Raw genomic sequence first — 14,106 nt, 5'->3', positions numbered from 1 at the left:
AGTTGGTAGGAGGGTGTGCATCGGTTATATGTGAACATTACTTAAGGGACTTGAAGTCCTCAAAATTTAGAATACTGAACATGGTGAGTGTGGGGCATCCTGTAACCAACCCAAGGGATGACTGTAGCTCAGATACAGCCAGGTTGTCTTCAATAGTTGATTCAGTCATCCACAATCACACTAATGGGTGATTTAATGACGAACTTATTCACATTGGAAATGAGAAATTTGTTCAGCTCTATTCTAGTAGTGTTTGCAGCCTGGGCTGAGGTGTACAGTGCAGGCATCAGAATTGAGTTCACAGCAGACCCATTATCAGCCCAGCTCCCATTTGGGAGTGGAGGGCTGGCTTGGTACCAGAGTACACTATGGACATGCCAGGTGCACCATGCCCACAGGTGCATGCTCAGTGTTGGCTGCATTTAAGGCTCTGCAAGGATGCGGGCGCGGAGGTTCGAAAAACAGTAAGAAGCAAGCAAGGATACTGTTCTGTTCTCAACTTGTTTAATTGTGTAAAAGGGTAATAAAACGGTAGTCAGAGTTGTAGTTTTTAATACATTCTTGGAATGTTGGCCTCCCAGCGAGCATTATTTCAGATAGCTGAAAAATTACCTATCTTTTTGGACTTTGGTAAAGACAAGTTTGTGTAAATTTTGAAAGATCTACTTCATAGAATTATGATAGCTAATTTATTGTGAGAATTAAATATAAAACGTCAGGCTCCAAACTAATGCCGAGGTAAGAACTAATGTGACAGAGACAGCTGGAGCAGATGGGAGAAGAGTGCAACCATCCTAAAATTACTTTCCCATTGTAAACAACATATTAAGACTTTGACATAAATGAATTATACATTCATTATGGTGTTTTAAACAGTCAAGCCTAACTAATTCTTCATACCATCAAAAAGATATACATATATATATATACTATGTATATATACTACAAAACCTGCTTAAGCACAAGGTTTTCATTGGACAGCTCTTGGCCTGGGTCATCCACATTTACAGGATCCTCTGCTTCTAAGCTAATGTAGGTTCTATCATTTTATATAAACAAATAAGCCAACTTAACCTCACAAACTAGGATTCTGGTGGTGCAGAAATCAACAAATCAGACACCAGGACAGCTAAAGCCAGTGGCTGTTAAATAAGCTCCCATCCCAGTAACAGAGGGTCTGACAGATAGCTTGCTAGTATGCACCATGGAATTCCAATTCAGGAGGACCGTGCTGGGTCCAGAGTCTGCATTTATAACAGGTCCCAGACCCATGCTCTGAGAACGTCTGGTGGTGACGCTGTGAGGACTCAGCACCATCCCGTCAACTGTTCTGTGAGTGGCCTCTGGCACCGCGCGCAGCCAGCTTCTGGAGCATGCCATTGCTCAGCATCGGCTGAGAAGCCTGGTCTAGCTAGTGGGCGCTCCTCTGGCAGTCTGCAACGTACTTGCAACTAAAGCCATATACAGTGTATTTGAATGTTTTTACTTAATGCTGAAAACTCACCCTATGGGACAGAGGATGTAAAAAGAAAGGAAAAGGCACATAAGTCATCCTTGGAAATGAGTGTGTGTGTTTTGTTTTTTGGGTTTTTTTTTTTTTTTTTTTTTTTTCCTTTCAATAACTTCACTTTAATGTAACTTCAAGCCCAATATTCTGGGAGGTAACAGGCTCTTGTGCCTACAGGGACACAGGGCAGGATGAGCTCAGGGAGAGTGGGTCTGTGGTCATCCAGGGACTCTAAAGCAGGGTCTGGGCACGAGAACCCTGAGCAGCCGGAAGACAAGCGACTTCCTCAGTTTAAAAGGAAGGTACCGTGTACATCCTTGAAGAAGGCCCCAGAAACAAGCTTTTCGTTTGGGCTGGGAAGGAGCCATTTCTGAGTTGTATACAAGACAGCGAGCAGGAAGCAGTGCACAGTCCCAAGCAGAGCCAGGGTACCTCCACAGTTGCCAGAGCCTGTACGAGCTGGTCCTGTGGCTCTGCCAGGCCAATGAGTGTCGGCCTGGCCATGCCCTAAATAATCTGCCTAGCAGACTAGCATGGTCATCGTTTTCTAAGAAAAGGGGACCTCTAACTGGTGGGAATCCTGAGGAAGCCAATGCCAGAACTCAACACCGAGCACTTGACCTGGACTCTCTAACGTGGAGTCTTCCAAGGTAGTCAGAGCAGCAAAGGGCACCCCAGGAAGCCTGGCAGTGCCCACCAGTCCTATGACCCTCCCATTCCCGGCACTCCCATCCTCGGGATGGATGAGGATACACCCAGGGGGCATCCCCAAGTGGGTAGCAGGCTGGGTTCAGACTAGGAGGAGGCAGGGTGGCTTGGGATTTGGGAGTTGAAAATTCACACTTGGCTGCTGCTGACAGCTAAGTGGAAGCTCACGTGATCAACTGTGTAAACAAGGCTTCTTCCTCAAATGTGTAAGGAAATTGTCCTGGTGTTCTCTGGCCTCATGTTCTTCATCTGTTACACAGGGGCAGGTCTGTGTCCCATGGGCCTCTATAAAGTGTCGCATGCCCAGGGCCAGCAGTGGGCTCAGAAAAGGGGCGCCTACAGCAGCCCTGCCTGAGAAGAGCTTGTGTCACAAGGAAAAGCTGATGGGTGGCTGGCGGCCCAGCAGGAAAACGTCACTCCTGGCACCCACAGCTTTGCACCCAAAGGGAAGGCGGCTCAGGAAAGAAAAGGAAATCATCCCAATTTCCTAACAGTCTCCAAACGAACACGCAAAGGCCAATCGTCATCTTCAAGGATTACTTTTAGGACTAAGTAAAATAGACACATATTTGTATCCCCCATGATCCAGTATAAGATTGTTACTATTGCTTCTTTCAGAGGACCGTGAAAAGATTTTATACCTTAAAAAAGGAACTCACTTGTTTAAAAGAGCAACAGGGGAAAAGGCGCTTCCTCTCCCCTCCCCCCACGCCATTGGCTCACCAGCTACTTGAGCATCACTCTGGCCTTGGAAGCGTCTGGGGACGCTCAGGGTGCCCTTGTTCAGAAGCACCCTGGATATCCACCCGCTTCTGTGAGGAAGTTTAAATCCTTTTCTTTAGGACTTTGTCCAAGTAACTAGGAAGGCGACTTTTGGAGGGGATTCCCTGTCGCTTCTGGAGGTGGTCTTTGATTATAATAGTCTTCACAGTCACGTAGCGTGCTGGACTCAAGTTCAAAGAGCTACAGAGCACCTTCTCTCGGTCTGACAAGAGCTCAAACCAGGAAGGTTCTCGATGGCTGCAAACTCGCCGTCTCTGCCCTCCTCCTTGCCCCTTTTGGAACCGGCCATGTTCTTGTTCTCCTTCCTTCGCTCCCGCTGTGCCTGGCTGCCTCATCTCAGCTGACTCCTCCATCTTGGTGATTCCATTTCGCCGATACCGCTGCAGCTCTCTGATTTTGGCTCGCAGCATCTTCTCCTTGTGCATGTTTTCAAATAAGTCATCGAACTCCTTGCATGACATGAACTGGTACAGTGGCCGCAGATTCAGTCGCAGCTCTTCTCCTCCTGGTGATCTTGCGCTTCAGTGCCTTCTCCTTCTCCCTCTTGTCCTTCCCCAGGAAGGCGGGCACCAGGTTGTAGTCACGGGCGATGTTCTTCCGGCGCTGCCGCTCCTTGAGCTTCCGCACGTACATGTCCACGTGGGCGCGCTTGAGCTCGATCTCCACGTCGTCGTCGTCATAGTTCACGGACAGCCCGCTGATGAGCGTCTCGGCGTCCTGGTCGTACTCAATCTCGTAGTCATCACGCAGTGGCATGTAGCCCAGCTGCTGCTGCTCAGCCACAGAGATGTCCAGTGGGGGCAATGGGGTGGTGAGGCTGGGTGAGAGAGGGCCTCGCTGGGGCAGGTGTGGTCTGTTCACCCGGTTGGGGATGCTGTCAGGATGCAGGCCTTCCCCAGGTTCCCGTGGATGTACATGCTCACGTAGTGCTCCATCACTTCCTGGGGGGTCCGGGAAGCACCCACGTGAGCAGCCATGTCTTCCTACAACAGTGAAGGTCAGAGGTTACTCCAAAGCCAGCCTGTCACACGTGTTTCACCCAAGTCCATCAACATGCTCACAAAGGCTCACCTGGAATACTTCCTATCTCCCCACCCTCTCAAAGACAGGTCCACATTCTCTCCAGGTCCACACTGAAAAGAACCTGGACTGACTTTGTACCAAGAGGGTGAAGATCCAGAGAGGTGCAACCTGTCTAAGGTTATGGGAGTTTCTGGTGGCACAGCACAGCCCAGGGACTGACCCACTGTACAGGCCATTCCACTATCCTGCAAACCCTGGGAGACCAAGTATCCCAGGACACAGGTGGGTAGGAATGAATGGCTGGAGACTGGTAAACAGATGCACCCATGGGACAAGGCCAGGCCATGACTCAGGCCTGACTATAGGACACTATTCACCCATGTGCCTGGCCTTCTAGGAAAGAAAGGGCCCGGACACTGCCATTAGCACTTGCCCCAGCATAGAGCTCCAAAGAGCTAGCCTGTCCCTTTCCTGGGGGTGACAGCTGGTGACTGGTGCGGGCCTTTTGAGGGAGAGGGTGTTGGTTCACAACAACTTCCGTGCCAGAGAAGTCAGTGGGCGCTGCTGTAGGCCGGGAGCATGCACCCCCGCGAGCAGGGAGCCACTGTGCAAGGGTGATTAATGGGAGGAAACCGTAGAACTCCTTCAATCTTTTCCTTCTGCCAAGAGGCCTCTTCCTTAAAGTCAACCACTAAAGCCACTTCAGAAAGTAACTAACTGCCCAAAATATACACTCAAGTCACCCAGCCACTCCCTCACTGCCTACGCATGCCTGCACTCCATGGAAGCCCACAGCCACCCGAGAGTGGACAGCTTGCTCTGTACCCAGCTGGCCACCAGCTCCACCAGCAAGCCTGGCCTGTCTCCACCCCTGAAGGTTCTGCCAAAACCAAGAACCAGTCAGTACATTCAGGCTGGCGCTGATTATAAGCTGGGTGGCACAGGGTGGGAAGTCTTCCTGGGCCCTCTATCCCAGGCTTCTCTAGGACAAGTTCCCACGAGACCTGGAAGTGTCATGAGTGTGACTTAGCAGAGCAGGAATGAGGCAGGCAGTCCTGAGACCCAACTATGAGGTCCCTGGAGAAGCAGGAAGAAAACAGTAAAGTTACAGCAAGACAGATTGTGGTCTTATGAGGATGAATTACATGATTCCTTCTTTTTAAAAACATCACTAGTAGCATCAAATAGGTTCATTTTGTTTCAGGGAGCATTTAGGCAAGACAAACACCACGTCAGGACTACCCACTACTGCAGAACTTACCGCTCTGGGTGGCCTAGACTGCTGGAGGCCCTGCTGAGCCTTCAGTCCTTCCCAGTGAAGCCTGCACTAAAGTGTGGAGGCTGCCGACTTCCATGGTGGCACAGGTCCCCATGGACAATGCCGCCAAGATGAAGTTGCTGAGGCCTACACTGGCCTCTAGATGCAGAGCTCTAACTAACAGAGTCCCTGACCCTGCTCATGGAAGAAAAGACCATGCTGGATGGAGAGCCCTGGCAGGCCTCCGCACAGGACATCTGGAAGCAGAACCGCTAAGTCCCACCACCTGGTGGGCAATGGGCAGCAGAGCTAGCCTAGGCCTGGTGGCTTCTCTGGCAGTGAGCACTAATCCCATTTTGTCTGAGGCCAGGAGGAGGGACAGCCACATCCAGTGCTATCCAAAGAGGGGTTCCCAGACCAGTCAGGCTGGTGGATCCCAGTTTTCCCAGAGGCTCAAAGGTACCAGGTCTCTTAGGCACGATTTCATGGCAAGTAACTCTGAAGTGGCCTGCAGGCTGCTCCTTGCAGTAGACTTTTGGGGTTTTTAAAAAAATAAAACCCTTACTTGGCAGATTTTAAAGTTAGCAACTCTAGGTCAGCCTCCAAAAGTTCTGACTCTTGACAGTCCGTGAAACCTGGAAGACACAGACCCAAGGGGTCAACCAGACTCCCTGGGGTTCCTTTGAGCCTGTGGGACCTGTTCTTGGTCTAGCCTGTTCTCCTCACAACTTCCCAAAACCCAGCAGGAAGCACTGGCCCAGCCACTGGAGATGCACCTCCTCATGTGCACGGGCTCTGGGCCTGGTTCCACCCCAGCTCTGTGATTGGACAAATTATAGGACCGCTCTGTGTATTTCCGATAAACCCTGTTAATAATAACAGGCCCGTCTCAAGGGTGGTAGGAGAGCTGGAGGCTGCTATGCACAAGACCATGTAGCCTGTGCTCCGTCTGCCATTGCTGCCCCCTAGAAGCCATCAGCCTCACTCCTGCAACTTGTGTTTCATCCCCTCAAGACCCAGGTCCTCTCATCCCGGAAGCCTTCAGTGACCCTGGGGCTGGCATGCATCCTGGCCCATGGCTTCTGGCCTCTCCACCCCTGCTGTGGCCTGGTCTGTGACTCTCCTCATACAAGTCACATCAGATAAGAAGACGATGAAAACGAGAGAAACGCGACGACAGACACCATCCTGCCAAGTCCTCACACAGCCCTCAGACAGCAGTGCCACCACGGCTCATGTTTAAGTCACATCAGATAAGAAGACGATGAAAACGAGAGAAACGCGACGACAGACACCATCCTGCCAAGTCCTCACACAGCCCACAGACAGCAGTGCCACCACGGCCCATGTTTTATAGATCAGGACATCAGCCTTCTGGTGAGCTGCGGCCAGGGCACAAGGCCAGGAGCACCTGCGTCTCATAGCACAGGGCACACACCCTGCCTCAGACGATCTCTGATGCCATAACAATGGCCCCGGGCTGCTACACTTCCTCCCAGACCATGACCTAGGCAGAGCTGGCCTCCCGAGGGGCACACTGGACACAGGCCTGCATGCACCCAGCACCCTGGCTCAGGGTGAGTAACCTTCCGTCCACTGCTCTCCATAGGTCTCAAGGCCTGCTGTCCTCCTCCCCAGGCACCTGAACTGTGAGGCACAAGACAGAGGACAAGGCTGGGGTGGGTCATGGCATAGGGCATCCTTTCCAGGTGGCACGGGGCCAAGCTGTCACTAAGGGGAGGCCCAGCTCCTGCTCCTCTCTCTTCAAATGAAGAAGCATCGGAAGGGCCAGAGGCCACCCGAGACTCTGCCTTTCTGGAGAGTGGAGTCGGGGGGGCCCCACCAGGGGAGGGAGCCTGTGAGCAAGGCCACCCACAGGGCCAGGCAGAAGCAGAAGATAGGAAGTGGAAACCACTGCTGGATATTCTTTGCCCTTTGGTGCTGGCCCAGGCCCCTGCACATGGGAGGCGGGCGCTGCTGCACCGGCAGCCAGCCCAGCTGCTGATTCTCAGGATGGGAGGGGGTTGTGGCCAGAGGGAAGAACAGGGTACAAAGCACACTGGTGGCACCCTGGAGGTGCCCACATACAGTCCCACTCGGTCACTCCTCACCCCCACATCAGTGCTCTGGCACTCATGCTGGCTGTGCCTCCTGATGGTCACCACCTGGCCACTGCAGGATGCGCAGGAGACCCAGGAGGTACCCACAGCTGGCTGCGGCTCCGCTGAGCGGAGGCTCCCAACTCAGGAGCTCTGCTCACCACCTTCTTTGCCTGGTTGGCCCAAACGTGCACTCCGACACTGGTCCCCAGGCTGGACAAAGCTTCCTCATCCTCTCAGCCCTGCCATCACCTCCACAGCTAAGCTACTCCCTATGCCACAATCTCAGTTCTCCCTTCAACACTGGCCTACAAGGACACTCAGCTGGCAACCCCCAGGCCCTTCTCACAGGTGGCAGCAGGACAGTACAGCCAGATGAAGGCAGGTCGGGACGTCAACAGTCCCCCCAGCCTATCATGAAGAGGGACGGCCCCTGCACACAGCTCTGCCTTCATCCAGGTCCAGTGAGCTACCCGCCTTGCAGGGCACAGCTGGCCCTTGAGGCCACAGGCCTCAAACTGGCTTCAGAGCTCATCCCTCCAGGGTATCAGATGTCCCCAAAACCCCATCTTCCCTGGCCACCACTCCTGGGCTGTGAAGCCTCAGTTCTGGGTCCTCGTCCTCTCCACACTGGAGGACTCACCAACAGACAGGGCTGCCATTAGTGCCAGGTGATAAAAACCTGGGTCAGAGGCCACCTGTGACAGAGCTGGGGAGAGGGCGTGGCCCTGCAGAACAGAACATGTCAGCTCCAAGAAACCAAGCCTAGAATTGGACCCAGCGATTCTGCTCCAAGGTAATGACCTAGAGCACTGAAAACGGCCTGGAGGGAGCAATCCGTGCACAGCTGACCAGCCTGCAGACACCACGGGCAAAGTGAGGTGTGGCACACCGTGGACTGCCACTGGCCAGTGAAAGGAAGGGGGCTCTGGCACATGCTACAACAATGAAACCCGAGAACACTGTGCCCAGCCAGGCATGGTGGCAGCCACGCCTGTGATCCCAGCCATGGGAGGCCAAGGAGCACAAGGTCAAGGCCAGCCTGAGCAACCTCACAAGACCCTGTCTCAAGAAATAAAGAGGGCTGGGGGTGTGGCTCCAGGGTGGAGTGGCTGCTGAGCATGTGCAAGGGCCTGGGTTCCAGCCCCAGCAGCAGAGAACACACCGTGTTAAGTGGAGCAAGTCAGTCAACAAAGGACAACTATGATGATTCGAAAGGTCCTACAGTGGCTGGATTCAGAAACAGACAGCACGGTGACTGCCACAGGCTGTGGGAAGGATGAGGAGCGGAACTTCCACGGGGAAGAAGCTAGTCTTAGAGGTGGGTGTGGTGACAGCTGCATTGCAATGAAAATGCGCTCAGTGCTGCTGCACTGCACACCAAAGAGGCTCAGGCGGCTGGTGCAGGCGGACAGCTGTCATCCCAGCAACTCGGGAGGCTGAGGCAGGAGGACCTCAAATTAGAGGCCAATCTCAGCAACTTAGCTAGACCCTGTCTCAAAATAAAAAGTGCTCTGTGGCAAAGCACCCTGGGTTCAATCCCTGGTACTGCCAAAAGAATGGGAAAAGGTTAAGATGATACATTTTATATTATATATACTTTACCACAATAAAAATAAATATTTTCAAGCCAGGCACAGTGGCAAGGCACTAAGCAACTCAGTGAGACCCTGTCTCTAAATAAACACAAAGTAAGGCTGGGGATGTGGCTCCGTGGTCCTTGAGTGCCTGAGTTCTTCCCCATACCCAAAATAAATAAATAAATAAATAAATATTTTCAGTAAAAATAATTACCAGGTTATATTTTGGTACCAGGGATTGAACCCAGAGGCACTTAACCACTAAGCCACATCCCCAGTCCTTTTTATTTGAGATTGGGTCTCAATGAGTTGCTGAGGCTGGCTTTGAACTTGCAATCCTCCTGCCTCAGCCTCCTGAGTCACTGGATTCCAGGCCTGCACTGCCTGAACTACATGCCCAGCCTAATAGGTTTTTTAAAGAGATACATCTTCCAATTCCATCTTGATGGGGGTTTTGCTTTTTTTTTGTTTTCTGTACTGCAGATTGAAACCTAGGGACACTCTACCATTGAACTACATGCCCAGACCTTTTTTAATTTTTGTTTTGATACAAGAGCTTGCTAAGTGCTGAGGGTGGCGCCAAATTTGACAGCCTCCTGCCTCAGTCTCCTCAAATCACTGGGGTTACATGCATGTGCCACAATACCTGGCTCAGTGGCTCTTAGAGAAGGGTTGCTGGCCAGCCTGGGAAGTTGTTGGAAACACTGCTGAATCAGAAACAGTGTGTGGCATGAGGCATATTTAGCTGGACTCCTGCGTGATCTGATGCACAAGGAAGTCTGGACCACCATTCTTGGACCCTATTAATTCTACCCAGTTTCCCCATCCAGGCTGTTCTCTCTAGCGCTTCCTTAAAGTCCTACAAACCCACTGTCAGGACGCTGTGGGCTGGACACCTGATCCCAAAGCAGTCTCTCTGCCCCAGTAAGAAGTGGAGGGTCCCAGCTTTCAGCTCTCAAATTCAGCTTCCGGGCTTGCGACCTGCTGCCTCAGAGCTCCTGTGATCCTTTTGGTAACTACTGTAGATGTCCACCTGACCCCTGGAGATGCTAGGTCAGCATCCAGGCTGGGCTCTGGGCTTGGTGGGCCTCTGGCTGTGCTGTCAGGGAAACCACCGAGCAGGGAGAAGACCTGGACACAACTCCAGCTCTGCCCTGTCCTTCAACACTCACAATAGTTACCTTGCTTGTAAAGGGGAGAATCTGGCCTCAGGGTGGGGTCAAGGGGAGTGCACATCAGCACGTGGATTCAGGCCTGCACCTCAGGAGCAGGAAGCAGCTCCAAGATCCCAGCCATACCTTCAAACCCTAACTGCACACAAGCTACCTGCCTTCCTTGCCGGCCCCATGGGGGCAGTCTCCAACTCCAGGCCTCCCTTTCAGGCAAGCTGGTTTCTTCCTGGCCCCCAAATAAATCTGACTGCTAGAATGCAAAACAGCTCCTTCCACCCCACTACCTTTCCACCTGGCCAGCCTTCTCTTGTCCTTCTCAGCTCAGGACAAGGAGTGCACCTCACCCACACAGCCCCTGCAAGGTCGCAGCTGTCTGTCACTCCTAGCAGTGTTTCTGGAGAAGCTGACACAGTGGCACTGAGCATGAGTGTACAGCGGTGAGTGAGTGAGTGTACAATGCCAGACCCAGCACACCCGGGCAGCGCCCAGCAGGAAAGGCAAACACTGCTGACGCAGGACGTCGTGCCCGCCTCCAAGGACAAACCTGAGTGCACCACACAGGCCCTTCACAGCTGCTCATCTCACTGAACCCAAAATCTGCAGAGCCAGACTGAGCCCCCTTTCTCAAAGCCCCCTGACCACAGTCCACAGAGGAGGGGTGTCCTCCTCAGCAACAGCTCAGGGACTTCGGGACTACCTAACAAACCAAGTGAAGTCTCCTTACTATCTGAAATGTTACACTTCTGCATCTGTGTTCCAGGGGGGTCCCTGTCCTCCAACCTCTGAACCTGTGGAACCACCAGCTGCCTGGAGACCTTCAGTACCCTGTGGACCTGGGTCACTGGGTCCCATGGGTCACTGTCTGTTGCAGTTCTACCCCACTATTGCCAAGGTCCCATCCCTCATCCCCTCCCTCTCACTGCCCCACACATGGGTACACCCGTGCCAGACCCTGGCCATGCTGATCATCCCCAAGCCCTCCTGGGTCCAGCAGATACACCCTGCTCCCTTCAGGCCCCATGCCCCAGCACTGGCATAGAGTGACTGCACTGCTGCCAGACTTCAGCAACACCCAACCTGGCCTCCTTATTCAACCCCCAGGAAGTCCACACAAAGCACTGTCTGAGGCTGTCTCACCACTTGCCATCTGAAACCAGAACTGAACAGGTGTCCTCTTCACTCCATGCTCCTGATGCCCACACACCCCAGGCCCCAGCCCCTGGACCTGCTCCTACCCTCACCCAGGCACCTCCCCCACTCCATAATCTATCCCTGAAGCAGGCCCTGATCTGGCTCCAGAACAGCCCTTCCAGCCTGTCCACACCTCCAGCCACAACAGCTCAGTGCCTCCGACCCACACTCACTTAATGCTCTTACACCATGGCAAGGCCCTGGCTGCAGTCAGCAGGCCTGAGCTCAACCCTGGTCCTGTTGCACGCAAAGCTGAGGACTCCTGGGCAAGCAGCTTAGTCTCGCAGTTGCTGTCCTTCAACTGTAGATTAGGAGTGAGAACTGTCCCCACAGGGCTGCTGTTCAGACCACATGAGCTACATACAGAAGAGCCCTGTACAGAACTGGCACGGCCTACTCTGTCCTGAGTGCAGCATATGACTTGTGTGCATGGATCAGCATACATGCTCGAAAGAGAACCACACATGCAAGCTGTGGAACAGCCTCAGATGAAGAAAATGAAGCCGAGAGGGAAAACAGACTAAGAGGACGCAGCTGAAGAAATAACGGAGCCTAACTCCAGTGCTGGACCAGTGCCATGGGCAGCACCTGTGCCTGTAGCAAGGCAGCACTTCAGGCCTGTCCTGAGCCTCCCACTGGCCCAGCAGGTGGCAAGGCCAGGCCTACACTAAGAACAGCAAGGCCTTTCCTCCTGGGCTAATAAGAATGCAGACTGCTCCACTCAAAATCTTCATTCTAACAGGCTTCCCAGTGCATTAGTTTGAAAAGACTGTTAGAAAAGAAGCCTCCCCACTTCCAGCCCAGCTTCTCCCAGACACCATGAAGTTTTAGTTTCAAGGTGCTGTATCTTGTTTCCCACAGTACTGCAGGGAAGGCCCAGTTGCACCGTCCATCCCAAACCTCTGGCCTCAGGCTGTTGAGATTTCAAGAGAGACACACAAAGTGCTCAGCTCAGTGCATGCACTCTGCAGCGCTCAGTCCCCGCCAGCTGCAAAGTGGCAGTCAGTGCTGGAAGAACGCCGTGGAAGGGAGGGTTCTCTCTGAGGCACTCACATCAAGTGGACAAGCTCAGTCGTGAGCCACCACTGGAGGTAGCACACTCCATGCAGAAGAAAGGAAAATCGGTAACCAGCGGGACTCAGCATCCACGGACACTGGACGGTCTTGGGGACTGAGATAAATCCAAGTAGACCTGGAAGCCACCGGAGCCTATGAGAAGTGACTCCTGTTTAAGATATCACTCTGACTGTGGTGTGTGAGAAGGAATGAGAACGAAGCAGGAAGACAAGCAGGAGTGGTAAAGGCAAGAGGTAAAGGTCAGGTTGCACTAGGGTCACAAGCATGGGTAGGTTCTGCACATATTTTGAAAAGTGGGCTGCTGATGAACTAGACGTGGAAGATGGTATTCGGGATGGATGTCAGTTGCAACCCTGGGTAGTGAGCGTGGTGCTGAGTCCAAGTCACTGTGGAGGTCAGGCAGGGAACAGAAGGCAGGAGTTTAGGAAGAGCTCTGGGCCCAGGAGCAAATGAACGCAACACCATAAGCTCCCTGAAGGCAAGGGTGAGGGCTTCTCCCCTTCAGGATCCATCACCCAGTGTCTGCTCTGCACAAAGCAGATGCTCAGCGTGCAACACAAACAGCACGTAAGGATAAAGTGAGGCGGAGGTGTCCCAGAGGGTGGTGATCACGTAATAATTTGTAGAGTAGCTTCTTTCCTAAGGAGTTATGAGGAGAACAGATTCCAGGGCTGCAGAATGGTCCTGAGGAAAGCAAGAGATGAAAGGAGCAGGTTGGGAACAGGAGGGGCAGCACTGTGGGGGAAATGGCAGCAAGATGAAAACCCAGCTCAGAGAGGGAGGGGAACTACTAAGGGTCCAGTGTCGCTTCCCTACTTCTCAGAAAGCCTGAAAATGGCTGCATATGGTTGGTGGTTATGGGGACAATGCAGCCAGAGATTTTTATTCTTCTTTTCTGATAAGACAGACAGCCCCTTCAAAACCCCCCAAGGAACAACTCTGCTCTCCCCAGGAGAGACTGGCACATGACGGCCAGTGTAAATGAATCTAGCCCAGCTCTCGCTTTTCTCTCAGCATCTCTGCGGAAACCGACCGATCAGAGTAGACCTCGGGGCCCAAGCCTGCCAGTGCAGGCGCCTTTGTTCATCACTACTGGCCACCCATCGCACAGTGTTCCTGGGTGTCGAGGGGCCCACAGTAAGTCTGAGCACTGGCCGACGCGCAGGGCACCCGCAGGCACCACAGGGCGCACACGGGCCCAGGACCGGACAGGCACCGGAGACAGGCAGGCCCGCGCGGCGCCCAGGACGCCCGGGCCGCCTGGCCCTGGAGGCCAGTCCCGCGCACACCTGCCGGGAGCCCAGCGTCCCGCCCGCCCGCTGGCCTCCGCTCACCCAGTTGCCAAAGCCGAACTGCTCGATGGCGTCCAGCAGCAGCTGCTCCTCGCGGCTGGTCCAGCCGCCCTCGGCCTCGGGCCCCCAGAGCGTGAAGCGCCCGCCGTCCACCAGCTGGTAGCCGTGGTAGCGGCGGTGGTGGCCGATCTCGGCGCCCGCCGAGAAGCACTCGGGGCACAGCTCGATGTCCTGGCACTCGGTGCAGCGGAAGCGCAGCGGGCTCACCTCGGCCAGGCAGTACACGCAGTACTTCTTGCCCAGCTCCGCCATCTTCCCCCGCTCGCCCGCCCGGCCCGCCGCGCCCCCGGCCGTCAGCGCGCCGCCGCCCGCCGCGCCCGCCGCCGCGCCCGCGCCCGCCCGCCGCCGCCACGGCC

General features: G+C 53.9%; 1 protein-coding gene across 1 annotated transcript; it reads right to left on the bottom strand.

Moving 5' to 3' along the window:
* Positions 1–487: 487 nt before the first annotated feature.
* Tada2b (transcriptional adaptor 2B) lies at positions 488–14,067 on the bottom strand. Its single transcript, XM_053743451.1, is given in 7 exon segments — positions 488–3,045; positions 3,048–3,218; positions 3,221–3,330; positions 3,332–3,499; positions 3,501–3,834; positions 3,837–3,981; positions 13,733–14,067. Coding segments are annotated over 7 exon segments (1,245 nt in total). The 5' UTR covers positions 14,003–14,067; the 3' UTR covers positions 488–2,998.
* Between the last annotated feature and the right edge of the window lie 39 nt (positions 14,068–14,106).

The sequence above is a fragment of the Sciurus carolinensis genome, chromosome 10, assembly GCF_902686445.1.
Source record: "Sciurus carolinensis chromosome 10, mSciCar1.2, whole genome shotgun sequence".
Classification (NCBI taxonomy): Eukaryota; Metazoa; Chordata; class Mammalia; order Rodentia; family Sciuridae; genus Sciurus; species Sciurus carolinensis.
The sequence above is the reverse complement of the archived record's forward strand: the minus strand, read 5'-3'. Positions and strand labels throughout refer to the sequence as shown.